At 44.7% G+C, this 19424-nt stretch overlaps 1 protein-coding gene across 1 annotated transcript; it reads left to right on the forward strand.

The window, feature by feature from the left end:
* Window positions 1–253: 253 nt before the first annotated feature.
* Window positions 254–17789, forward strand: PLBD2 (phospholipase B domain containing 2). Its single transcript, XM_007436710.3, has 12 exons — window positions 254–554; window positions 2702–2795; window positions 4310–4471; window positions 5340–5440; window positions 7987–8201; window positions 8567–8661; window positions 9336–9496; window positions 10984–11079; window positions 11852–11923; window positions 12131–12283; window positions 13465–13627; window positions 15063–17789. Exons 1-12 carry the CDS (start codon window positions 340–342, stop codon window positions 15228–15230), a joined length of 1695 nt encoding a protein of 564 aa, XP_007436772.2. The 5' UTR covers window positions 254–339; the 3' UTR covers window positions 15231–17789.
* Window positions 17790–19424: the final 1635 nt, after the last annotated feature.

Below are 19424 nucleotides of genomic sequence, written 5' to 3' on the forward strand. Positions count from 1 at the left end.
GATGGACATTCTGAACCGGGGTGTGCAGTGCATGGAGGGGGAGCGCCCTCCCAGGTTGCGGGGGGGGTGGTGGTGCTGGAAAGGCTGGGAGTCCTCAGCCTTACAAGTTTCGCCCCCCCTCCCCGCTTCTCTTTCGCCAAGCAAGCCGAGCGGCCGCCTTCTTCGCCCGCAGCGAGGCTGGGGCTCCCTCGCGGGGCTGCGGTGGGAAGCGCACGGCCGGAGGCGCCCGCGGTGCCCGGCGGCGGGGGCTCCTCCTCCTCCGGCTGCATCAGAGCCTGACGCGAGACGGCAGCCGGCCTGCTCCTCGACCTCGCCCGGCCACCAGGCACCGCTCGGACCATGGCGCGGCTCCGGCCCTCGCTGCCGCTGCTGCTCCTGCTGCTCCGCAGCCTTTCCGCCCGGGCTCCTCCGCTCTTCCCCGGCGCCGGCGCGGAACCGACCCGCGGCTGCTCGGTGCTGCTGGACTCGGCGTCGGCGCAGCTGAAGGTGGTCAAAGGCTGGGCTCCGGGCGCCGTCGCCTGGGCCAACCTGACCGACGGGATCCGCGACAACGGGTAGGACCAGGGTCCCCCCCCCCAACACTTCTCCTGGCTTTCGGGGCGCGTAGCGGGCTCGGCTTCCGACGAGGCGCGCAAGGAGGCTGCGGGGCCGCGCAACGGCCGGCCGGGAGACGTTGGACCTTGCAAGGCGCCAGTCCCTTTTTATTTAAATTGAATTTATTGAAAAAGGTCATATAATAATAACAAACCAAAAGGGGAAGAAAAAAAGAAAGAAAAAAAAGAGAAGTGCAAGAAAACGAAAAGAAAACGAACAGTTAAGAGACATATCAATGACTTCTGACTTTTCAACAGATAATTACATTCTTATTGTCCCTCCTCTCTCTTTACAAGCCCCTTCACCCCTTCATTCAGTCCTCCTCTTTCTTTGTTTTCAAATCCATCAATTCATTTCCCCCCCCCCCCCGCTTCTTCTAGCAAAAAAAGTCCATATAAGGCTTCCAGCCTTTCCAAACAATTTGTTTTCTGTTGTTTGTCCTCTGACCAAACAGGTCAGTTTCACCCTGTCTGACATTGCTGACATTTTCGCAATCCCTTCCTCGACTTTGGGACTATCATGATGCTTCCGTTGTTTTGCACACCGTAATCTTGCTGCGGTTATTGCCAGAGGCGGGATCAATGGATCATGAGTCTTTTCTAATGCATGGTCCATAAGTCCCCATAAGAAAACGTGCAAGGCACTAGTCCTGGGGAGGGTTGCGCTCGTGCGAATCCCTGGGGAATGCAGCAAGGATGTTGGGGAAGAGAAGAGAACTGTTACAAGCTGCAAACTGAAATGGGGCACTGCTTTCTTGGCAGGAGAACAAGGAGCCTTCAGCCATCTGAGGTCTGAAATAATTGCATCACGTCTGCCCTGTGCTCCTCTTTGACTCTGGTCCTGTTTACACTGATAGGCGCGCACCTAAAGCAGATGAATTCCTCGACAGGTTTGGCTAGACTAGACATGGTTCAGCCTGCCAAGTTCAAAAGCTGCCCTTAAGGGGCCAATTCCCGACAGCTGAGAGGGGGTGACGGACCTTCATCATTCCTTGCACCCATTTCGCAGCCAGCTCCAGATCGGAAGTTCAACATTCCCAGGGTGCACGTGTCGCTGTTCCAAAACAGAATCCCTGTCGTTTTTCATCACAATGCTGGTTTTCAAGCATCGGTAGAAAGCCCGTTCTATGATTCCTCCCCCTTTCCATATCGTAGAATTTGCTCCTCGATCACATAACTGGTTTGGATGACAAAACCTGTCCTTGTAACCTGCAGTTCGAGCTTGCTGGGGAAAAAAAAATGGGCAGATTTTCTTATCTTTTTTTCTGCCCCTTACGCAACAGAGATCTTTGATTCGGCAACTCCGTGATGCTGGTTCCTTTCCGGTGCGATGGTGTTATTACAGTTCCTTAAAAATGAAGTCAGATGTACGAGCAGAGGTTACAGAGAGACTTTTATCCATGGACAAGGGTTTTGAATTTGGGGCAGACGTAGAAAGGCAGGGAAAAGTTAAAGGACGGATAGCGTGTGCTGGACAAATGAAGAGCCCAGGGCATTTTATACGATAAACCTTGAATGTGGATTTGAAGACAAGGAGGAGAGTTGTAGAACAGGAGAAGATGGCCAAGTGGATTGATTAGCAGCAGAGAGGGGAAGAATCCCTAGCCGTTCAACAGGGTTCCCTATTGATGATTTCCTACTGAGGACTAGAAGCTTGAAACCAATACAAAGGGTAATGGGGAGGCCATGTAAGAAAGTACGCAAGCAAAGTGTTGTTACTGTGCCAGGAAAGACAAGTGACAGACTTATACACAGTTGAGAGAAGAGGAAGAGAAGAGGAAAACACACATACACACACCCACACACACACACTAAAGACTAGATGCAAAATGTCATGGGGAGACCGTGTCAGAAATTTAAGGGGGTACTCTTCTGCTAGGAAAGTAAAGGGACTAATTTGTATTAGGGAAGTGAAGTTTTTTTTTTCATGCTGAGGACTAGAAGCTTGAAACAAGTTTTCATGCTGAGGACTAGAAGCTTGAAACATGCAAGTAGAACTGGTCAGGCTGCATTAGGAATTAAGCCAAGGGGTGTTACAGTGTTAGGAGATAATCGAGGGAGGAATGCATTTTTTCATTAGCTGCTCTCTTTTTCTCTCCCTTTCACAGATGGGCCGTCCTGGAATTAACTACCAACGAGAAGTATAATGATAGCATTCAGGCCTATGCAGCCGGACTTGCTGAAGCCGCCGTGTCTGAGCAGGTGAGCTCACAACAAGGAAAATCACAACTGAGTTAAATGCAACCCACGTGCCTCATGTCAGTGCATGTTGTAGCTTTCTCTACCTTAAAGCCACGATGAGGCGATCTGGAGGAAAGCTTTGGCAGATCCATCCAAATTTGGGGGACCAAATGGGACTCTGAAACCTCATGATGTACACCTTTTCTCTAGAGAGAAAACAGGGTTTTGTTTGATTCATTCCGTATGCAACACTGTGAGCTTAGGGAGGGCTAAGGGATGTGAAGTAGCCTCTGAACATGTGCAGAAGGGTATCTCTCATCACTGGAAACCCAACTTACCTGTTAACTGGACCAGTGAGGATGTGTGGTGTAGGTGTTCTGAATAAACCCAAAGAAAACACGGACGTTGTCCCCAAGTTGCACTGAGTGAAGGTTTAAATTACAATTCTAGTCCTGAAGATTTGCAGCGATCAAGGAGGGGCAACTAGAAAAGCAGGACTGTCTCGCTCAGACCGATGTGTGAAACTCTTGACTGCAAACTTTATTTTTTACCTTTCTCCTCTCCAGGGTGAGCTTGTTAGTGGTGCCCAAGGGAATAATCTTTCAGACACTGGACGCTGTTTAAGTAACAGCTGTCATTAATTTATTTAAATTTAATTTATTTAAATTTAAATTGTTTAAATAACAACTGTCATGAAATGCACACTCAGTCCTTCTGAATGGGAAGGTCAAAGGGTGAAATTTGTAGAGAAAAGGCCAGCAGGAGATATCATGCTTGGAGAATTCTCCCCACCCCCTGATCGTTCAGCGTCAGCCCTGTGAGGTAGTCCAGACAAGAAGCACCAACCAGGAGTACTAACATGACCTTTACATTCACAGGATCTTGCAAATCTGATAATATTTCTCCCCTCCTTTCCTTGTACTCTCCAAACAACTAGAGAGGGTCCCTTCTGAAGCTCTTCCCACACCCTCCCACCTTCTGTGGGCTGAGATATCTTTTACACGCTGGTTGTCCCTTCTGTGGCTCTTCCATCCGTCCCCCAAGGTCATGCCCACAGTCCATTACATCCAGTGAGGACTAGAGGCACTAATGCAAGAGAAGGCCAACAGTCTTTTAGAGGGAGGGGAAGCTGGGATGGTGACAAAGGGATGGAATGGGGTCTCCTAGAAACCAGAACTTCTACAGGAACTTCACCATAACTGTTCCACCTTACCACACGTGACAGTAGCTTCCATTCGCATTTCACAATGCTGGGTTGGCGGTCTCCTCTGATTCTGCACGTGCTCGTCTTGCGGAGCAACATCTGGAGCAAACCGCAACCAGGGCAAAATGGCATTAGATTTACAGCAAGGTTATCATGCCAGCACCCTTACATACTTGTGTCCGGACATCAGACGCAGATATGCAAGTTGTGGCATTTGCACAAGGACACCTCATTTCCTTGCGTCCTCCCCAGGGGACGGACATCCAGGATCTGGTGTTTTCGGAGAAGGATTTAGCCTTGTACCATCCCTTTTTTATTTCATGCCTTGCAGCTGATATATATGCACTGGATGAACACCATGGTTAGCTATTGTGGGCCTTTTACGTATGAGACGGACTACTGCCAAAAGCTGAAAAATTATATTGAAACCAACCTGGCTTGGATGGAGCAACAGATTGAGGACGCAGGAATGGACTCCGTGTACTGGTATCAGGTACAATTGTCTGGATATCGTGATGAAAATTAGGGCTTTAGTCAACAGAACATCTGTTCTGTAGCTCGTTCTGCTCCAGCAGAAGATCAGAGGAAGGAAAAAAAGAAGAACCGAGACTGGGAACTTTTATGTTAAATATTGATTTTGCTACGTGGCCAAGCTAGCGTTTTTGCTGAGGAGGGTGACCCATCACATTTCGTGTGTTTAAAAAACATGTAGAAGATGTCCGATTGTTAAAACACACGTCTATCCAGCCTGCAAGCGAATGGCTTTCTTAAGGGTGGTGACACACTTGCCGTTTGGTTTCAAGTCCGTCGCGGAATATCCTTCGAGGCTATGCCTGACAGAATCTCCAGGCGGGTAAAAGGAGGCTGGTTGGATTTTTTATCCTGTCCCCTGGGGACAAACGATATTGGTTCATGCCCATCTTTGACAGTGGGGTCCTGGGTTAGCCGTTCAAGGAAGAGCGGCTCAGAAACAGACACCCCAAGGAACAGTAGAACTTTATTGGTAGAGGGTATAACAACATCTTGAAAGCCTGAGAGCATTTCCACATCTCGTCCTCATATACCAGTGTTTCTCAACCTTGGCAACTTGAAGATGTGTGGACTTCAATTCCCAGAATTCCCCAGCCAGCATGGCTGGCTGGGGAATTCTGGGAGTTGAAGTCCACACATCTTCAAGTTGCCAAGGTTGAGAAACACTGTCATATACCAAAGAGAATCAAGGCGAGGCAATCTTGAGTTTCTTTCTCACACTTACCTGTTTTCCCGGGGCTAAGCTCATGTTTTACTAATGGTTGCTGCATGTTTTCTTCAAGGCCATCTCCTGTGAATGACATCTCTATGTTGCCCATCCAAATTTCCAGGTACGCCTTGCTCTGCTGCAGCTGAAAGGTCTAGAGGATGGGTACAATGGTCAGATTGCCTTCCCAACTGGCAGATTCTCTGTTGCTCCCTTTGGCTTTCTGTGAGTACCTTTCTGGGACGAAGCATTCACAGGCACTGTTGGGTTAGGCTCAGGATTGGTGCATGACCTTAAGGATGCATGGAAGAGAGTAATGGGCTGATGCAGAAACCAGAGCTTCACACAGAAATGGCAAGGTTAGGTGGGCTTGGCTGCAGTGTTATGTAGCTTAATGGTACCTCCTGTCCAAGTTCTGTTGTTAGTAGTGGTGTATTTTTAGGTAAATTTCCCACATTAAGGATAGGGGTGAGGGCATATGGAGAATGGGAATGGTGTGCTTGGGCCTGCTTTGAACTGCCAAGTGAGTCAAATCAGCAATCCAGTCTGACGGCTTGAATTAATTTGCTTGAATTAATTTGGGAAACCGAATTTGATTTGGTCGGGTCTTTCCAAACAGTCAAGAAAAGAAAAAGGGTTTATGAAATTACAGTAGAGGCATCTTGGAGACTTGGTTCAATCACCGTTGCACAGCTCTAGAGAATCCTATCATGTAAATATGGAGGATGGCTACATTTAGACAAGCAGCCAAGTCTGTCCTACAGTCACATGTGTGAATAAAGCCTGGATCGTCAATAGACCTGGGAAATGTGGTTAATTGGTTAAAACAAAGCACTGGATGATGAATTCGTTGTGCTTGCATGCAATCTGCATGCAAACCGTTGTGTTCCTTCACTTTTGAGATGTTCTGAAAGTTGGTCATGATGATCTAATTGCTTATCACTTCCAAGATAAGGATGGATACAGACACTCTGGGTCAGAAGGAACCTTCTCCTTCCCCTGAAAACTTTCCAAGAATTCGAGATTGCATAAACACACAGGGCAGGCTGGAGGGCAGGCCAGGCAGAAAATATTTTGTTTGGTTGGAAGAGGCCAGGTGAGACAAGAATATTCTCACCAGAATATTCTGGTGAGACAGGAATCATGGATTTCCATGATCCCCATTCAAGTTTAAAAGCCTCTATTATGTATGTATGGTTTCTGCTTAGGATAATCTATCTATCTACTTTGGAATAATCTACCTTTGGGAAGATTAATCTTATTGATCTATTTTGAGATGATAGCCTACCTTGGGGTAAAAGTACCTTGGGATGATCTGTCATTGATCTGCCTTGGGACAATATGCCTTATGGAATCTCTTTTATGTAATCCATCTTTTTGTTATCTCATGGATGCCAACCAGATGCCTCTGAGAAGCATGCCAGCAACATATGAAGGCAGTTGCTATGAGCCTCCCATTAGTTTTGCTCATCCCACCAGATCCAACAGATTTGGCATGCTCTGGGTCCTTTCCATCAAGCAATGCCTTCTGATGGGACCAAGGAAGCGTACCTTGTCTGCTGTGGTACTTGCCCTGTGGAATAGCTTCCCCCATGAGTTTTGGATAGCCCCACCCCTACTGGCCTTCCATAAGGCTCTTAAGAGGTGGCTGTTCTCTCAGGCATTGGGCCAGAGTGTTGTGTGAACCCAACTCTAGGAAGCATGATAATAGGTTCTTATCTCTCTCTGTATTACTTTCTTTTGATGATCATTTTTCATTTGTTTAGATGTCACCCAGAGTCACTGTGAATTGAGGGCATCATACAAGTTCAAATATATAAATAATAAAACATTTACTGTGATATCCTACCAGCCAGTAATTGAGATAAACATCAGCTCTGAACTTTATACATCTAGCTGGCATTAATTGCTTCTATACTTCATCTCCATGAGTTTATCCTAGCCTCCTTTTACTTAAATCTCTCTTATCCCTCCAGCAATTGAATGAATGAAACACTTCCACAATGCTCTCTTAGCTGTGTCCGTCAAAGTGTAGTTTGTGTAAAGCAGAATGCTCACTGCAAGTATACTGGATTAGAAGGTTTGTTTAGCGTGAGAAGAAACCACAACTTCTTCTGAGCTGAGGATTCACACTTGGCTTTTGAAAGGCATGCTGTGACCTCATTCTTAAAACTAATGGGTAGAGCCAGGACAAAAATGAACTTTGATCTTGTTTCATTTTTTAAAAATTAATATCAAATACAGTCAATATGATCATTCTCCAGTCATGTTATCTCTCCCATCTCGGAGTTTGTAGCACCTTGAATAATGAAGAGTTCTGGAGAACATAAAAACACATACATTTGTGTAGATTTGCCCAACGGTGTAGGGATAGATTTTGGATTTTTCCAAGGAATCAAAAAGTTGCTTTTTATTAAATATTTTATTAAATATTCTAATTTGTTTATGACCTTTGGGGATCTTTGGTGAATACCCCTAAGGATTTTGAGGGCCACAGATTGTGCATCTCTGACTTAACATTTTAGAGCACTTCAGGGTATTCAAAACACTTGTCAACCACAATCTTAGCAATTTTTGTCTCAACCCTGTAAGATAGACCAACGTTATTATCTCCTTGATAAGTGAAGGAAGACCGAGAAATAAATACGGTATCCTCAAGCTTACAGAACTAGATCTATCAGTGTTTTATCACTATCATCAACACAACCACAGACAACATTTATCTGTAGGTAAGGTGGCCAAGTTTCTTCAAGAACTTTTCTTTCTTCTAGCTTGTTCCAACTAGGGGGTGATCTGGAAGACCTGGAATCAGCCTTCAATAAATCTGAAACTGAGGATACCCTTGGTTCTGGTTCATGCTCAGCTTTGATCAAACTCTTGCCTAACAACCAAGATATCTTTGTCTCGCATGACACATGGAGTAACTATCAGTCCATGTTGCGCATCCTCAAAAAGTATACTCTGCCATTCCGGACTTCAGCTCACAGTGAGTAAAAAATTGGAAAGGTTGCTTTTTTTAAACGTTTCCCCTTGTTCTTCTCATAGCATTGAGGTCATGTCCAGAGAACTTCAACCAGATTCTCCTGTGAATATTTGCAACAGCCCTGTAAAGCAGGGCAGTATTGTTATTCTATAAGGCAGAACTTCATTGTCCTCGATGACTACCCCAAAGTCCAAAGCTAGGATGAGATTTGAACTTCCCAGTGTTTGCTTTTAATCCTAGTGCTAAGCCAGGATTCTTGAGCTAGAGGTTCCCTTGACTCCCTGTTCTATTTTACTATGGGAAAGGTGGCTAGAATATGTGTCTCATTCCAGATGGGCACTGATAGATGATTGCATTATGCTCCTCAGGTGATACCACAATCTCTGGTCACACCCAGGCTTTCTCCTCATATCCAGGCACTATCCTTTCCGGAGATGACTTCTATATCTTGAGTAGTGGATTGGTGAGTGCTGTCAATGGTGGGTTTCCCCTTGGCTCTATCTTGGTTTGGGCATGTTTGCTTCCAGAAGGTCTTTCCTGCCACAGCAATAAAACCCTGCCAGTTACTCCAGGCCAATGTTGTGGCAACAGTTCTGTATTTACCTGGTGAGTTGCTATCCATCGTACCGAAGCAGAGGCAATTCTGGCCCAATGTTTAGAGAACTGTCCAGGGTGCTGAACCCATTCCCATTTGGATCCATGCTACTCCCTGGGGATTTAATCCAGATGGGCAGGATTTTCTGCTAACCCAGTTTACACAGGCAGGCAACTGCAGTTAAGAAAAGAATTAAAAATGCTAGAAGAATATGGGTGTTTGGGCTAATAAGTACACCTTGGTAGTTATCAGACATGTCATAGGAAACAGTAGATTGTCCTACCAGATATATTGGACCTACAACTCCCAGGGTTCCTTGAGGGTATGGAAAATCTGGAAACTGTAATGCCTATTCATTTATCAGTCATTAAGTCTGAGGAAGTCATTTCTAGTAAGGCATACGTTTTTCAAAGATAATTAAAGAACATGGTAAGTAACATTCATATGAATTGACCACAACTTCTAAAGGGAAGAATCCCAACTTTGACCTGACTGTTTAATTCTTAATCATGGGAAGAGCTCAGAGTTTTTCCTTTCTGCAGGTGAGTCTGGAAACTACCATCGGAAACAGCAACAATAGCCTTTGGAAATACATACAGGCCAACGACAGTGTGTTGGAATGGATGCGCAACATTGTGGCTAATCGACTTGCAAGGACTGGGGCAGAATGGGCGGCCATCTTTGAGAAGTTCAACAGTGGCACGTGAGTAGAAGGACTGAAGGGCATGGGTGTCATGATGAAGGTCCTGGGTTCAATTTCCAAGGTTTTAGGTTTGAATAGTGCAGTAGCAGGTGGTGGTAAAGATCATCTCCTTGCCAGGAAAGAATCTGCCCATATACTCTAGGGAGCACCTGTTGAGGGTTTCTCTTGGTGAGGCTCATGGACCAGGTGACAGCCTTCTCACTGGTGGCCCCATGTTTTGGAGAACTGTCCCCCGGAGGTATGACTGGTCCAAACTTTGCTTGTATTTTGCAAACATGTGGAACCATCCTGTTAGAACCTTTGATGGCCCCTAATGCCTTGTCTTACATTTATTCATTTATTGGAGTTTTTATTCTATGATTGGTTCAAACTTTACCCGCTGAGAGCCCTTCAGAATTGGGGCAGGATATTAGAGATCATTTGTTATATTTTAAGAGAAGGTGATAAATTACCAAAATTGTTTATACTTGTTGTGATGAAGGGGGAAGTCATTTCTTTATATATTTCCTTTCTTTTTCTTCTTTCTTTTTATTTCTCCTTCTCTCTCTGAGTTTAGTTTGTCTTTGCTTCTACTATTGTAATTAAAATCTTCAATAAAAATTATTATAAAAAAAAAGAATGGGGCCAGGATATCAATAATGGAAGCAAAATAAACCTCCCCTGGTATTAGCCACAGGCATTTGTTTCTCTAGACATGAGAGTTCAAAACTTGAAATCCTTTGGATTTTAAATTAAAGGCGATGTTTCCCAAGAGGATGAACTTGGAGTGGTCCATTCTGTGGACTGCTGCAAACACACGCATGTTCGCAACTGCGGTTTTGCGGTCACCTCTGAGCAATGGCGCTTACAAACATCAAACATGGCAAGATGACGTTCTGTTGTCCTGCATGTCTGTACAGAGGCCTGCCCTAACGTTGTACTTAAATCCTTGGACAGCAATTAGTTACAGTGAAAGTTAAAAAAAAAAAAAAAGCAGTAAACACTTCCTCAAGTTGAGTTCAACTTCTGAAGCGTTTATGAAGATTTCCATGTGTTTTTTTTTTCTTGGCAACAGTCTGGAGGGGGTTCCCAATGACGTTACACCAGGAATTATTTATGTATTTATTTATTTAACTTACCGGTGTAGGCTACAGCCCTGGAATTTAGTGGAGGTCTCCCATCTTAGCCTTAAAAAAAGAGAGGAGGAGGCAAGTAAGGGCCTAGTTTCCCTTGACCTGCTGCCCAATTTCTGATTTCCATCCTTCTAAAGATGGCAGTTCAGAAGATGTAGGGTTACTCTATCTATCTATCTATCTATCTATCTATCTATCTATCTATCTATCTATCCATCCATCCATCCATCCATCCATCCATCCATCCATCCATCCATCCATCTATCCCTTCTTAAGACCAAATATAACCCAAAGGTGACATTGCTAACCCTTGAGTTCCAATAGACTGCATATTTTAGACATCCTCCTCCTATACTTTGTTTTCATTTTGCACAGGTACAATAACCAATGGATGATTGTGGATTATAAATTGTTCGTCCCAGGCGCAGCTAGTCCCCGAGATGGCCTACTGACCGTGCTGGAACAGATTCCGTAAGTGTTGCAAATGATAATTTGCATATTTTTCTCCAGCATCACTTGAATTGCTTCTGATCTGGTTTGCAATGGAAATGACTCCTCCTTGTGCTTCTTCGTGGTCAGGTCTCCAATTGTGAAACAGCCTTTCTTAGTTTGGGACAGGTGTCCTTGACATGTCTCATTTTGCAAAATGTCTGTAAAGGCTCCAGAAAAAAATAAAGTAGTAGCAATCTCTGGCCCTCAAATGTTGTGCTAAGCCATCATGCACTGGATGAACCTAGCCATTGTGGCTTATGCGCTGTAGCTGATAGCTTCCTGGAGTGTGTGAGTTGTGGCTTGTTCAGGAAGCCATGGTTAAAGCAAACCATGGCTTTGCACAGAGCGTGAACCAGCCTTTTGCTGTTGTGGCATTTCACCCATCAAGGGGGCTGGAAGGACCGATGTGGCTCCTTGAAGGCTTCTGGAGAGGGGTTGCATTTGCCCAGAGCAACTCTTCTGAACTGAATGAAAAGCATTGCACGGCCCTGGGGGAGAGACCATGAGGACATCCTTCCTTAGCTCCAAATTGAGATGGATCTCTCCGAATTTCTGGAAGGCACCATAGTGAAGAATGTAGGATGGGCCAACTGATAGGCTACCTCTGCTTTGGATCCCACTCTGGGGTGGGTGAACAATCAGAACTTGACATCCTTCAGTATTACAGGCTTTCTTTCCTGATTTCTGGAAAATGAGCCCTCAGCTTGGTATAATAGTTGCTGATCCCTTTTCCCTTTTTCTGTATCTCCAGGGGAACGGTGGTTACTGCTGACCAGACCAAGCTGTTGTACCAAGAAGGCTACTGGGCAAGCTACAATGTGCCGTAAGGATTCCCTCCCCCTTCGTTCCCTGGGATGTTTGGAGGGGTGAAGGTTTGCCACGCAGAAGGTGGAGCATGGGTTCTCCATGCCAAAGGCTCTGGAGAGGCCCCGAACTGAACTGGGGGCCACATGCATGCAAAGGAGGTACTTACCTGCAAGATCCCTTAAGGCTGCCAAACCACTCTTAGAGGATGTTTCTCTGCGCTCAGGTATTTCCAAGAAATCTTCAATGCCAGTGGCATTCCAGCACTGGTACAGAAATATGGGGACTGGTTCACCTATGAGAAGGCCCCCCGAGCACAGATTTTCCGGCGCAACCAGACATTCGTCCAGGATATGGATTCGATGATCCGACTGATGAGGTTAGAGGTTTGCTTGTACTGCCCGTGGTCCTCAGATGTCTGTATAATGAATGGCCTTTGGATAATATTTCTTTATATGCGAACACGGGGATGGGAAGCAAAGCACGTTCATGGAGCAAGGTGGTAGAAAATGAAGATAAATGTTGCCGTAAGCTGTTCATAGAATCATAGAATGTAAGGGTCGGAAGACACCTGGAAGGTCATCTAGGCATTCCTCTAGAGCAGTGTTGCTCAAACTTGGCAACTGTAAGTAAGATGTGTGGACTTCAACTCCCAGAATTCCTCAGCCAGCCTTGTGATTGTATGATTTCTGTAGGATTCTGTTTGTATTGTTTCATGCTGTATGCTGCCCAGAATCAGGACTGAATTGGGTGGCCCATAAATTAGATGATAGATTGATAGATTGATAGATTGATAGATTGATAGATTGATAGATTGATAGATTGATAGATTGATAGATTGATAGATTGATAGATTGATAGATTGATAGATTGATAGATATAGGCAGGCAGGCAGGCAGACAGACAGGATATTAAATCTACATATCTTCTCGTTATCAGGCTAGAAACCAGGAGACTCTGAATTCTAGTTCTGCTTGAGGCATAAAACCCATGGGCCAGTCCGTCTCTCTCAGTCTAGAAGGAAGAAGGCAAGGACAAACCACTTCTGAAAATGTGGCCAAGAAAATTGCAGGGACTTGTCTGGATAGTCTCCAGGAATCAAGACTGATTTGAAGGCACAACAATGGATGGATGGATGGATGGATGGATGGATGGATGGATGGATAGATAGATAGATAGATAGATAGATAGATAGATAGATAGATAGATAGATAGATAGATGATAGATGATGGATGGATGGATGGATGGATGGATGGAGATAGATAGATAGATAGATAGATAGATAGATAGATAGATAGATAGATAGATAGATGATAGATGATAGATGATAGATGATAGATGATAGATGATAGATGGATGGATGGATGGATGGATGGATGGAGATAGATAGATAGATAGATAGATAGATAGATAGATAGATAGATAGATAGATAGATGATAGATGATAGATGATAGATGATGGATGGATGGATGGATGGATGGATGGATGGATGGATGGATGGATGATAGGTAAATTAAAGCCTGGGTTACACATGTTATGTTCTTCATTTCCTGCACAGGTTCAACAACTTCCCCCAAGATCCTCTGTCTTGCTGCCAAGGCTGCAACCCACCACAGAATGGGGAAAACGCTATATCTGCCCGCTCCGATCTCAATCCTGCGAATGGCACATACCCCTTTGGGGCTCTGTACCAGCGGCCACATGGGGGTACCGATATGAAGGTGAGGGGCAGAGTGTGAAAGAGGGAGAACTTACATTGAGAGGAGTGGAGGGTTCCTGCTCAATGGGACATCTCACTGCTGAACCACAAGTTGTTTTCAAGGGTGTGATGGCTGTTTAATCTCAGCAGGGGGCAGCCCCTGTCGCATCTTGCTTGGGCTCAAAAGCTAAGCAGGTCTGGTTAGCATTTGGATGGGAGACCACCAGGGGATCCCAGGGCTGTGGAGTAGACGGGAAGGTCAACCAAACGTCCCTCAAAATGTTTTTTTCTTGCTTGCTTGCTTGCTTTTAACTTAAGGAAAGAAACAGTTGGATGCCCTGCGCACAAAGCTGATTGTGCCTAGATCTTCATTTCAGCGCTGAGCCTATTGGCCGGGACATCCACGTAGGGTCAGGAAAGTCAAGATGGTGGCCCCTTTCAGATTGTTACCTCTTTCTACAAACTCCTACATTGTTGCCAATGGTTGTATCCCTGTAATCAAGGGCATCTTTACTTTTTAAAGAGAGTTAGAAGTCACTTGGGAGATGCTTGATTCACACAGCATAATCCATTCACTGTTGTTGCATGACGTTAACCCAATTTTCCAAGTTTGTGGAACGCTTCCAAAACAGCTTAACCGAGAGAAGAAAGCAAAAAGAACAGAGTAGCAAACTTCCTTAAGGCTCTACAGCAATGTTTCTCAAGCTTAGCAACTTTAAGATGGGTGGACTTCAACTCCCAGAATTCCCCAGCCAGCCTGGCTGGCTGGGGAATTCTGGGAGTTGAAGTCCACCCATCTTAAGGTTGCTAAGCTTGAGAAACACTGCCCTAGAGCCACAGGACAGAAACTTTTATCACTTTATGTGGTTCTTAGTGTGTATATTTTCAATCTAAAAGCTGATATTCTTAGGCTAGGAGATTCTTCATCCGTTTAAGAGGTGGTGATGGAAATGTGGCTTAAATGCCCAAGACTTTCTGGATTCTTCCTGTTCTCACTCTCCCAGCTCCATCCAGATACCTGCGTAAATCCAGGGCTCAGGAGCTCAAAGTCCTGTAAATTCAGCTCTATCTACATCATTTTAAAAAAATAAGGAAAGTCCTAATCCCAATAGGGTGTCAAAAAAGTCAAGATGATATCTGCTTCTTGATCACGTGGCCACTTGCTTGACTCCCCGTGAGGATCCTTGCCCACGATTGGGGACATGAAGATCTAGTCATGATTAGTTTGATGATGATGATGATCAGTAGGGCATCCAACTGTTTCTTCTCTCAAGTTAAAAACAGTGAGAACTCACAAAGCAGAATATTTGTGGGAATCAATGATGTGCACCCTTTAAAGACCCTTTGCTTCCCTGCCCATCAACACTGGCTCTCCCCACTGGCTGAAACAGGAGAGTGAAAAGCTTGCTGAACCAGAGATGTTATTCCTAAAGAAAACTCTGCTTTTCTGTTTGCAGGTTACGTCTTTCGAGATGGTGAAGAATTATAGCTTCGTGGCCACCAGCGGTCCTACTTGGGATGATCTCCCTCCTTTCCAATGGAGCTCTTCTCCGTATTGCAACCTGTTTCACATGGGACACCCTGATCTTTGGAAATTCTTGCCTATCCAGGTCCACTGGGGCTGAAGTCCCCTAAGGCTGGTCTCCCTTGCAGGCTTGGACTGTGAGCCTAATTCTAGCTATCTCTGTTGAGCTCTTGGCATGCAAATTCCAGCCAGAGGTTGGCTTTCTTGAAAGAAACGTGAAGGCGTTCTTTCTTTCACTCTCAGCAGCGCAAGCAGTTCTTAACGAAGGAATATAACTGTGGATGTTTGAATGCTGCAATTCTGTGCAGCATTTGGCTATCAGTGGAAATCCGCTTCCTGGGGGAAATGCATATTGCTTGCATTTTAAAAAAATATGTATTTTAAGTTTCTAACCCCCTCTGGCTGCAAAAAGGAAGGAAGGAAGGAAGGAAGGAAGGAAGGAAGGAAGGAAGGAAGGAAGGAAGGAAGGAAGGAAGGAAGGAAGGAGGGAAGGAGGGAAGGAGGGAAGGAGGGAAGGAGGGAAGGAGGGAAGAGCAGGCAGGCGTGGGGTGATTGCCAGCAGAAATCTTGAAGGCCAGATTAGGGTTTGAATGAAAGGGTCTTTCACAAGATGCCCAGGTGAGTACCTGGTTGAGCCAAATTGTGTCCCTCTTTCCCCCCCAGTTGTGAGGGGACGCTCAAGCCCTCTTTCGCTTTCTTACAATTATGCCCTGTAAAACCGATTGCACTGTCTCGTAAGACCTAAGATCAGTTATGCAAAATGGTCAACATTGCAGAATTTTTCTCGCAGAATGCCAGGCAGCATCCCATGGCTTGAGCAAGCAATGCCAATAGCAGAATAGTTCACGCTGCAAAATTGTCATGGTTTGAGCCCCTGAATGCCACAGCTTTGGATATGATACTCTACTAAGATTTTCAGGCAAGGATTTCTATAGTGTTTCTGCTCTTCTGGGGGAGATCTTTGACCTACCTGATATTATGCATGTTCCCCTGTTGCTGCTGCTTTCTTAAACAGGAGATGTTTTAGGAATCTTTCTGGAAGTTTGGGATCTCAAGCTGGTTTCTAGCTTCTAGTCCTGGAGCTGCCATCTTACTTGTCGCCAACCCTGACGTTGGGTTGAAATGAAAACAGAAGCTCTAAAGAACTTCCAGAGGGAAGACATGACCCATTCCATTCACTAGCTGGGAATCGGTTCATGGATCTACCCAAGATTGGGGCAAGGAATTCTATAACATTTTAACTAACAAGCTGACTGATTGATTTTCTTGGGAATTTTTCAGTCTTCTGTAGCCACTCAGCCCCATTTCGAATGTCAAACATCCTGTGTTTGTTCCTTCTCTAGTAAGGCTTGGAAATATCTTCAGTGTAAAAATTAGGCACTTTACAGGACGTTAAATTGTTAGATAAGCCATCACACCTATACTATGATTCTGTGATCCTCAGCCCAACTCCTAAAATGATCAAGAAGATTTCAAAAAGATTAGGGTTAGGGTCAAAGCAGTTTATAGAGGAAGCCCATGTATTTCAATCAACTACTTTCATCCTTCTATGTTGCGATTAAGCCCCGACTTTGTATGCAGATGGATCCCTGTGACAGTGAGTGAAAAATTATCTGTTTTGCTGTTTGCTTAAGATGCAACCCCTAATCATAAACAAGAGATTTACACTTCCTGAAGATAAAATGTGCTCTCTTTGCCTTGAATCTGCTCTCCTGCCAAGCCCCAGGTCTTCCTTTAAAGAGATGAAAGTCCACTGCATAGACAGAGTGCCTTTAAAGTCACCATTGAGTAGCCATGCAAAATTTCACAAGGATTTTAAGTTGGAAGAGCGCTGATAGACCAACAGATCAAAGCATGGAGTTTTTTTAAAAGCTTCATTGTTGCTTAATGTTGCCCAGTAAGATGAGTTGAAGCCTAAAGTTTAAAAAAACTGCCTTGCTCTGATAGTGTCCCATTTCTTCTCCCCTTTAGAATAGTCGGTTTGGGACCTGAGGAACAGTTTCAAACATCTGGAGAAGTTTGCTTTGGGGAACACTAGGACTTTGCAATTTAATGATTACTTTAAGATAATGTTGGCTGTCATCCAACACATTTGAGCTTTGGGAAACAGCCATCTGATAAAAAGAGGTTCACCCAGCAACTGGGATCCAACCTGATCCCATTTGCCATTTGCTTTTTTCTAGAGAAAAATGCCATCTGTATTTGATCATCTCAGATATTTAAAGATATATCTAACCCTCATAAATGTGAACAGGCAGATAACCAGGCTTCTGAGATAGGTATTGTACAAGGACATTCACCACGGTACCACACTCAGCAGCAAATCCAGGCTTCCCTTGCATGTAACGCATGAGACAACTCTTAACATTTTCTGCCAGTTTGTTATTATGGGATAGAGCTGCCATTAAGTGTGTTCATGTCCTAAGACCAACTGGAAAAGCCAAAGATGTTTTCTCCTGCAGTGCTTAAAAAAAGTACAGCTTTCTCCTTGAATCCAAATGAAGGAGGCAAGATGGTTGAGAAGAAGCCTTGACCCCTGTAGATCAGGGTATAGAGGTGGGTCTCTGAGTCGTGTCAATGGAATTCTGCTGATTTGTCTCATCTCATCCAACCTTTTTAAACTCTATTTTTTTGGTTCCAATAAATGCTTACCCAAACATGTCTTCGGTTGTGTAGTTCAGAAATGTGTTAAGAAGTTCTCTTTTCCACATCTATATGCTTGAATGGAATGTGCCACAAGAAGGTTTAATTTGGGGGGAGGAGGGGGAGAATCTTTTTAAATCACCAGGACACACCCATGCAATATATTTTCCTGCCTTTCTGCTGTCCTGTTTTATAGCTGTTGCAGCAATTGCTTCTTCAGGTAGGGAAACAGCTGCATGAAGAGGAGAGAAGCAATGAAACCCAGGCAGAGACCTCAAGGAAGAAGAAGCACTCATAACATAAAGTGGTCAGTCTTCCTAGCAGCTCATATCTGGTTTCTTTGGTTCAAGTGAAAGAAGCAAGTTCTGGAGTCCATGAAAAAGGATCATGAAGCACAGAACCAGGAGTTTGGAGGCAAGCAACAATAAACATGAGCAGCAAGCTTGCTTAAATGGCCAGGCTGTTACTTGATTGATCAACTAGGTTAGTCCTGCTCTTGCCAGCTCTTAGACTTCCCATTCACTGTGTCTTAGTTCTTGAAACCTGAGAAGTGTTTACTTGCTGAGACCAAGAGGAAAGGGAATGGGTTCTAGCAGCTCCTCCTCCTCAGCTGTTTTTGCTTTTGGAGAAGCATTGACCTCCAACTCTTTGGAACAGGGAAGCTATAAACCACTGGAGAAGTTTGAAAACTCCCTAGCCCAGAGGTCTCACAGTCACCCAAGATTCTTGGTCCTGAAGAGACACTATCATCTCCTCCTCATAGAGACATTATCATTTCCTCCTCATCACTAGGATCTTTGGAGCAGTCCAGACACCCTTCAAAATCCCAACCTTGGTATCCACCAACTATGTGGACTTCAGCTCCCAGAATCTCCAACTGGCATAGCCACTGCTGAGAATTCTGAGAGTTGAATTCCACATAGATGAAAGATGCCAAGGTTGAGAGGAAGCCCCCATGTTAACCTTCCAGTTGTCATAGATTTCCAGCACCATCATTTCCAGCCAACATAGCCAGCTGGAAATGGAGCTGTCCAGATATCCTACTGAGGTTGCCCTCGCACAAGATACATCTCCCCAAATTAGCCACAAAATGGATAATCTGTTAGAATAGAAATGGTTGCATGAACATGAACCAAAGTTTTGGAAAGAACCAAAATCACTTTGGAATCATGATGTCAACCACTAAATGCTGTGGAAGAGGGCTTTTGTAGGGACAAAATAATTACCGGTCCATTTTGATAGTTACTTCAAGGTTGCAACAAATGCCCCCAGATGCGTGTATTTAGGGAGCACATACGTTGAGCTGGAAGTGTAAATTTGGTCTTAGTAAAAAGGAAGAGAGCTCCCTTGGGTTCACCTGCTCTTTAATCCCCCATCTGAGCAGTTTTCTGAAATTTAGAGTGAAGCATTTATCTAGTGCCAGTGGCAGCATCTAACCAACCTTGGCTGATCTCAGAAGCTAAGCAAGAGCCAGCTAAGACCTGGAGTTTTAGACCACTAGGCAACCCCAGGGCTGTAGGCTAGGTTGGGAAAGCAACAGCAAGTAAACTAACCAACCCATCCTGGAAGAAAACAGCGGTGAACTACTTCCAAAAAACTATCACAAAAGTGTACAGATGCAGCCAACTGAGGTCAGGCTTGAAACAAAAGC

This window comes from Python bivittatus, unplaced genomic scaffold (assembly GCF_059951505.1).
Source record: "Python bivittatus isolate LINGU-HERP-01145 unplaced genomic scaffold, Pbiv_v1 ctg000280_np1212, whole genome shotgun sequence".
Lineage (NCBI taxonomy): Eukaryota > Metazoa > Chordata > Lepidosauria > Squamata > Pythonidae > Python > Python bivittatus.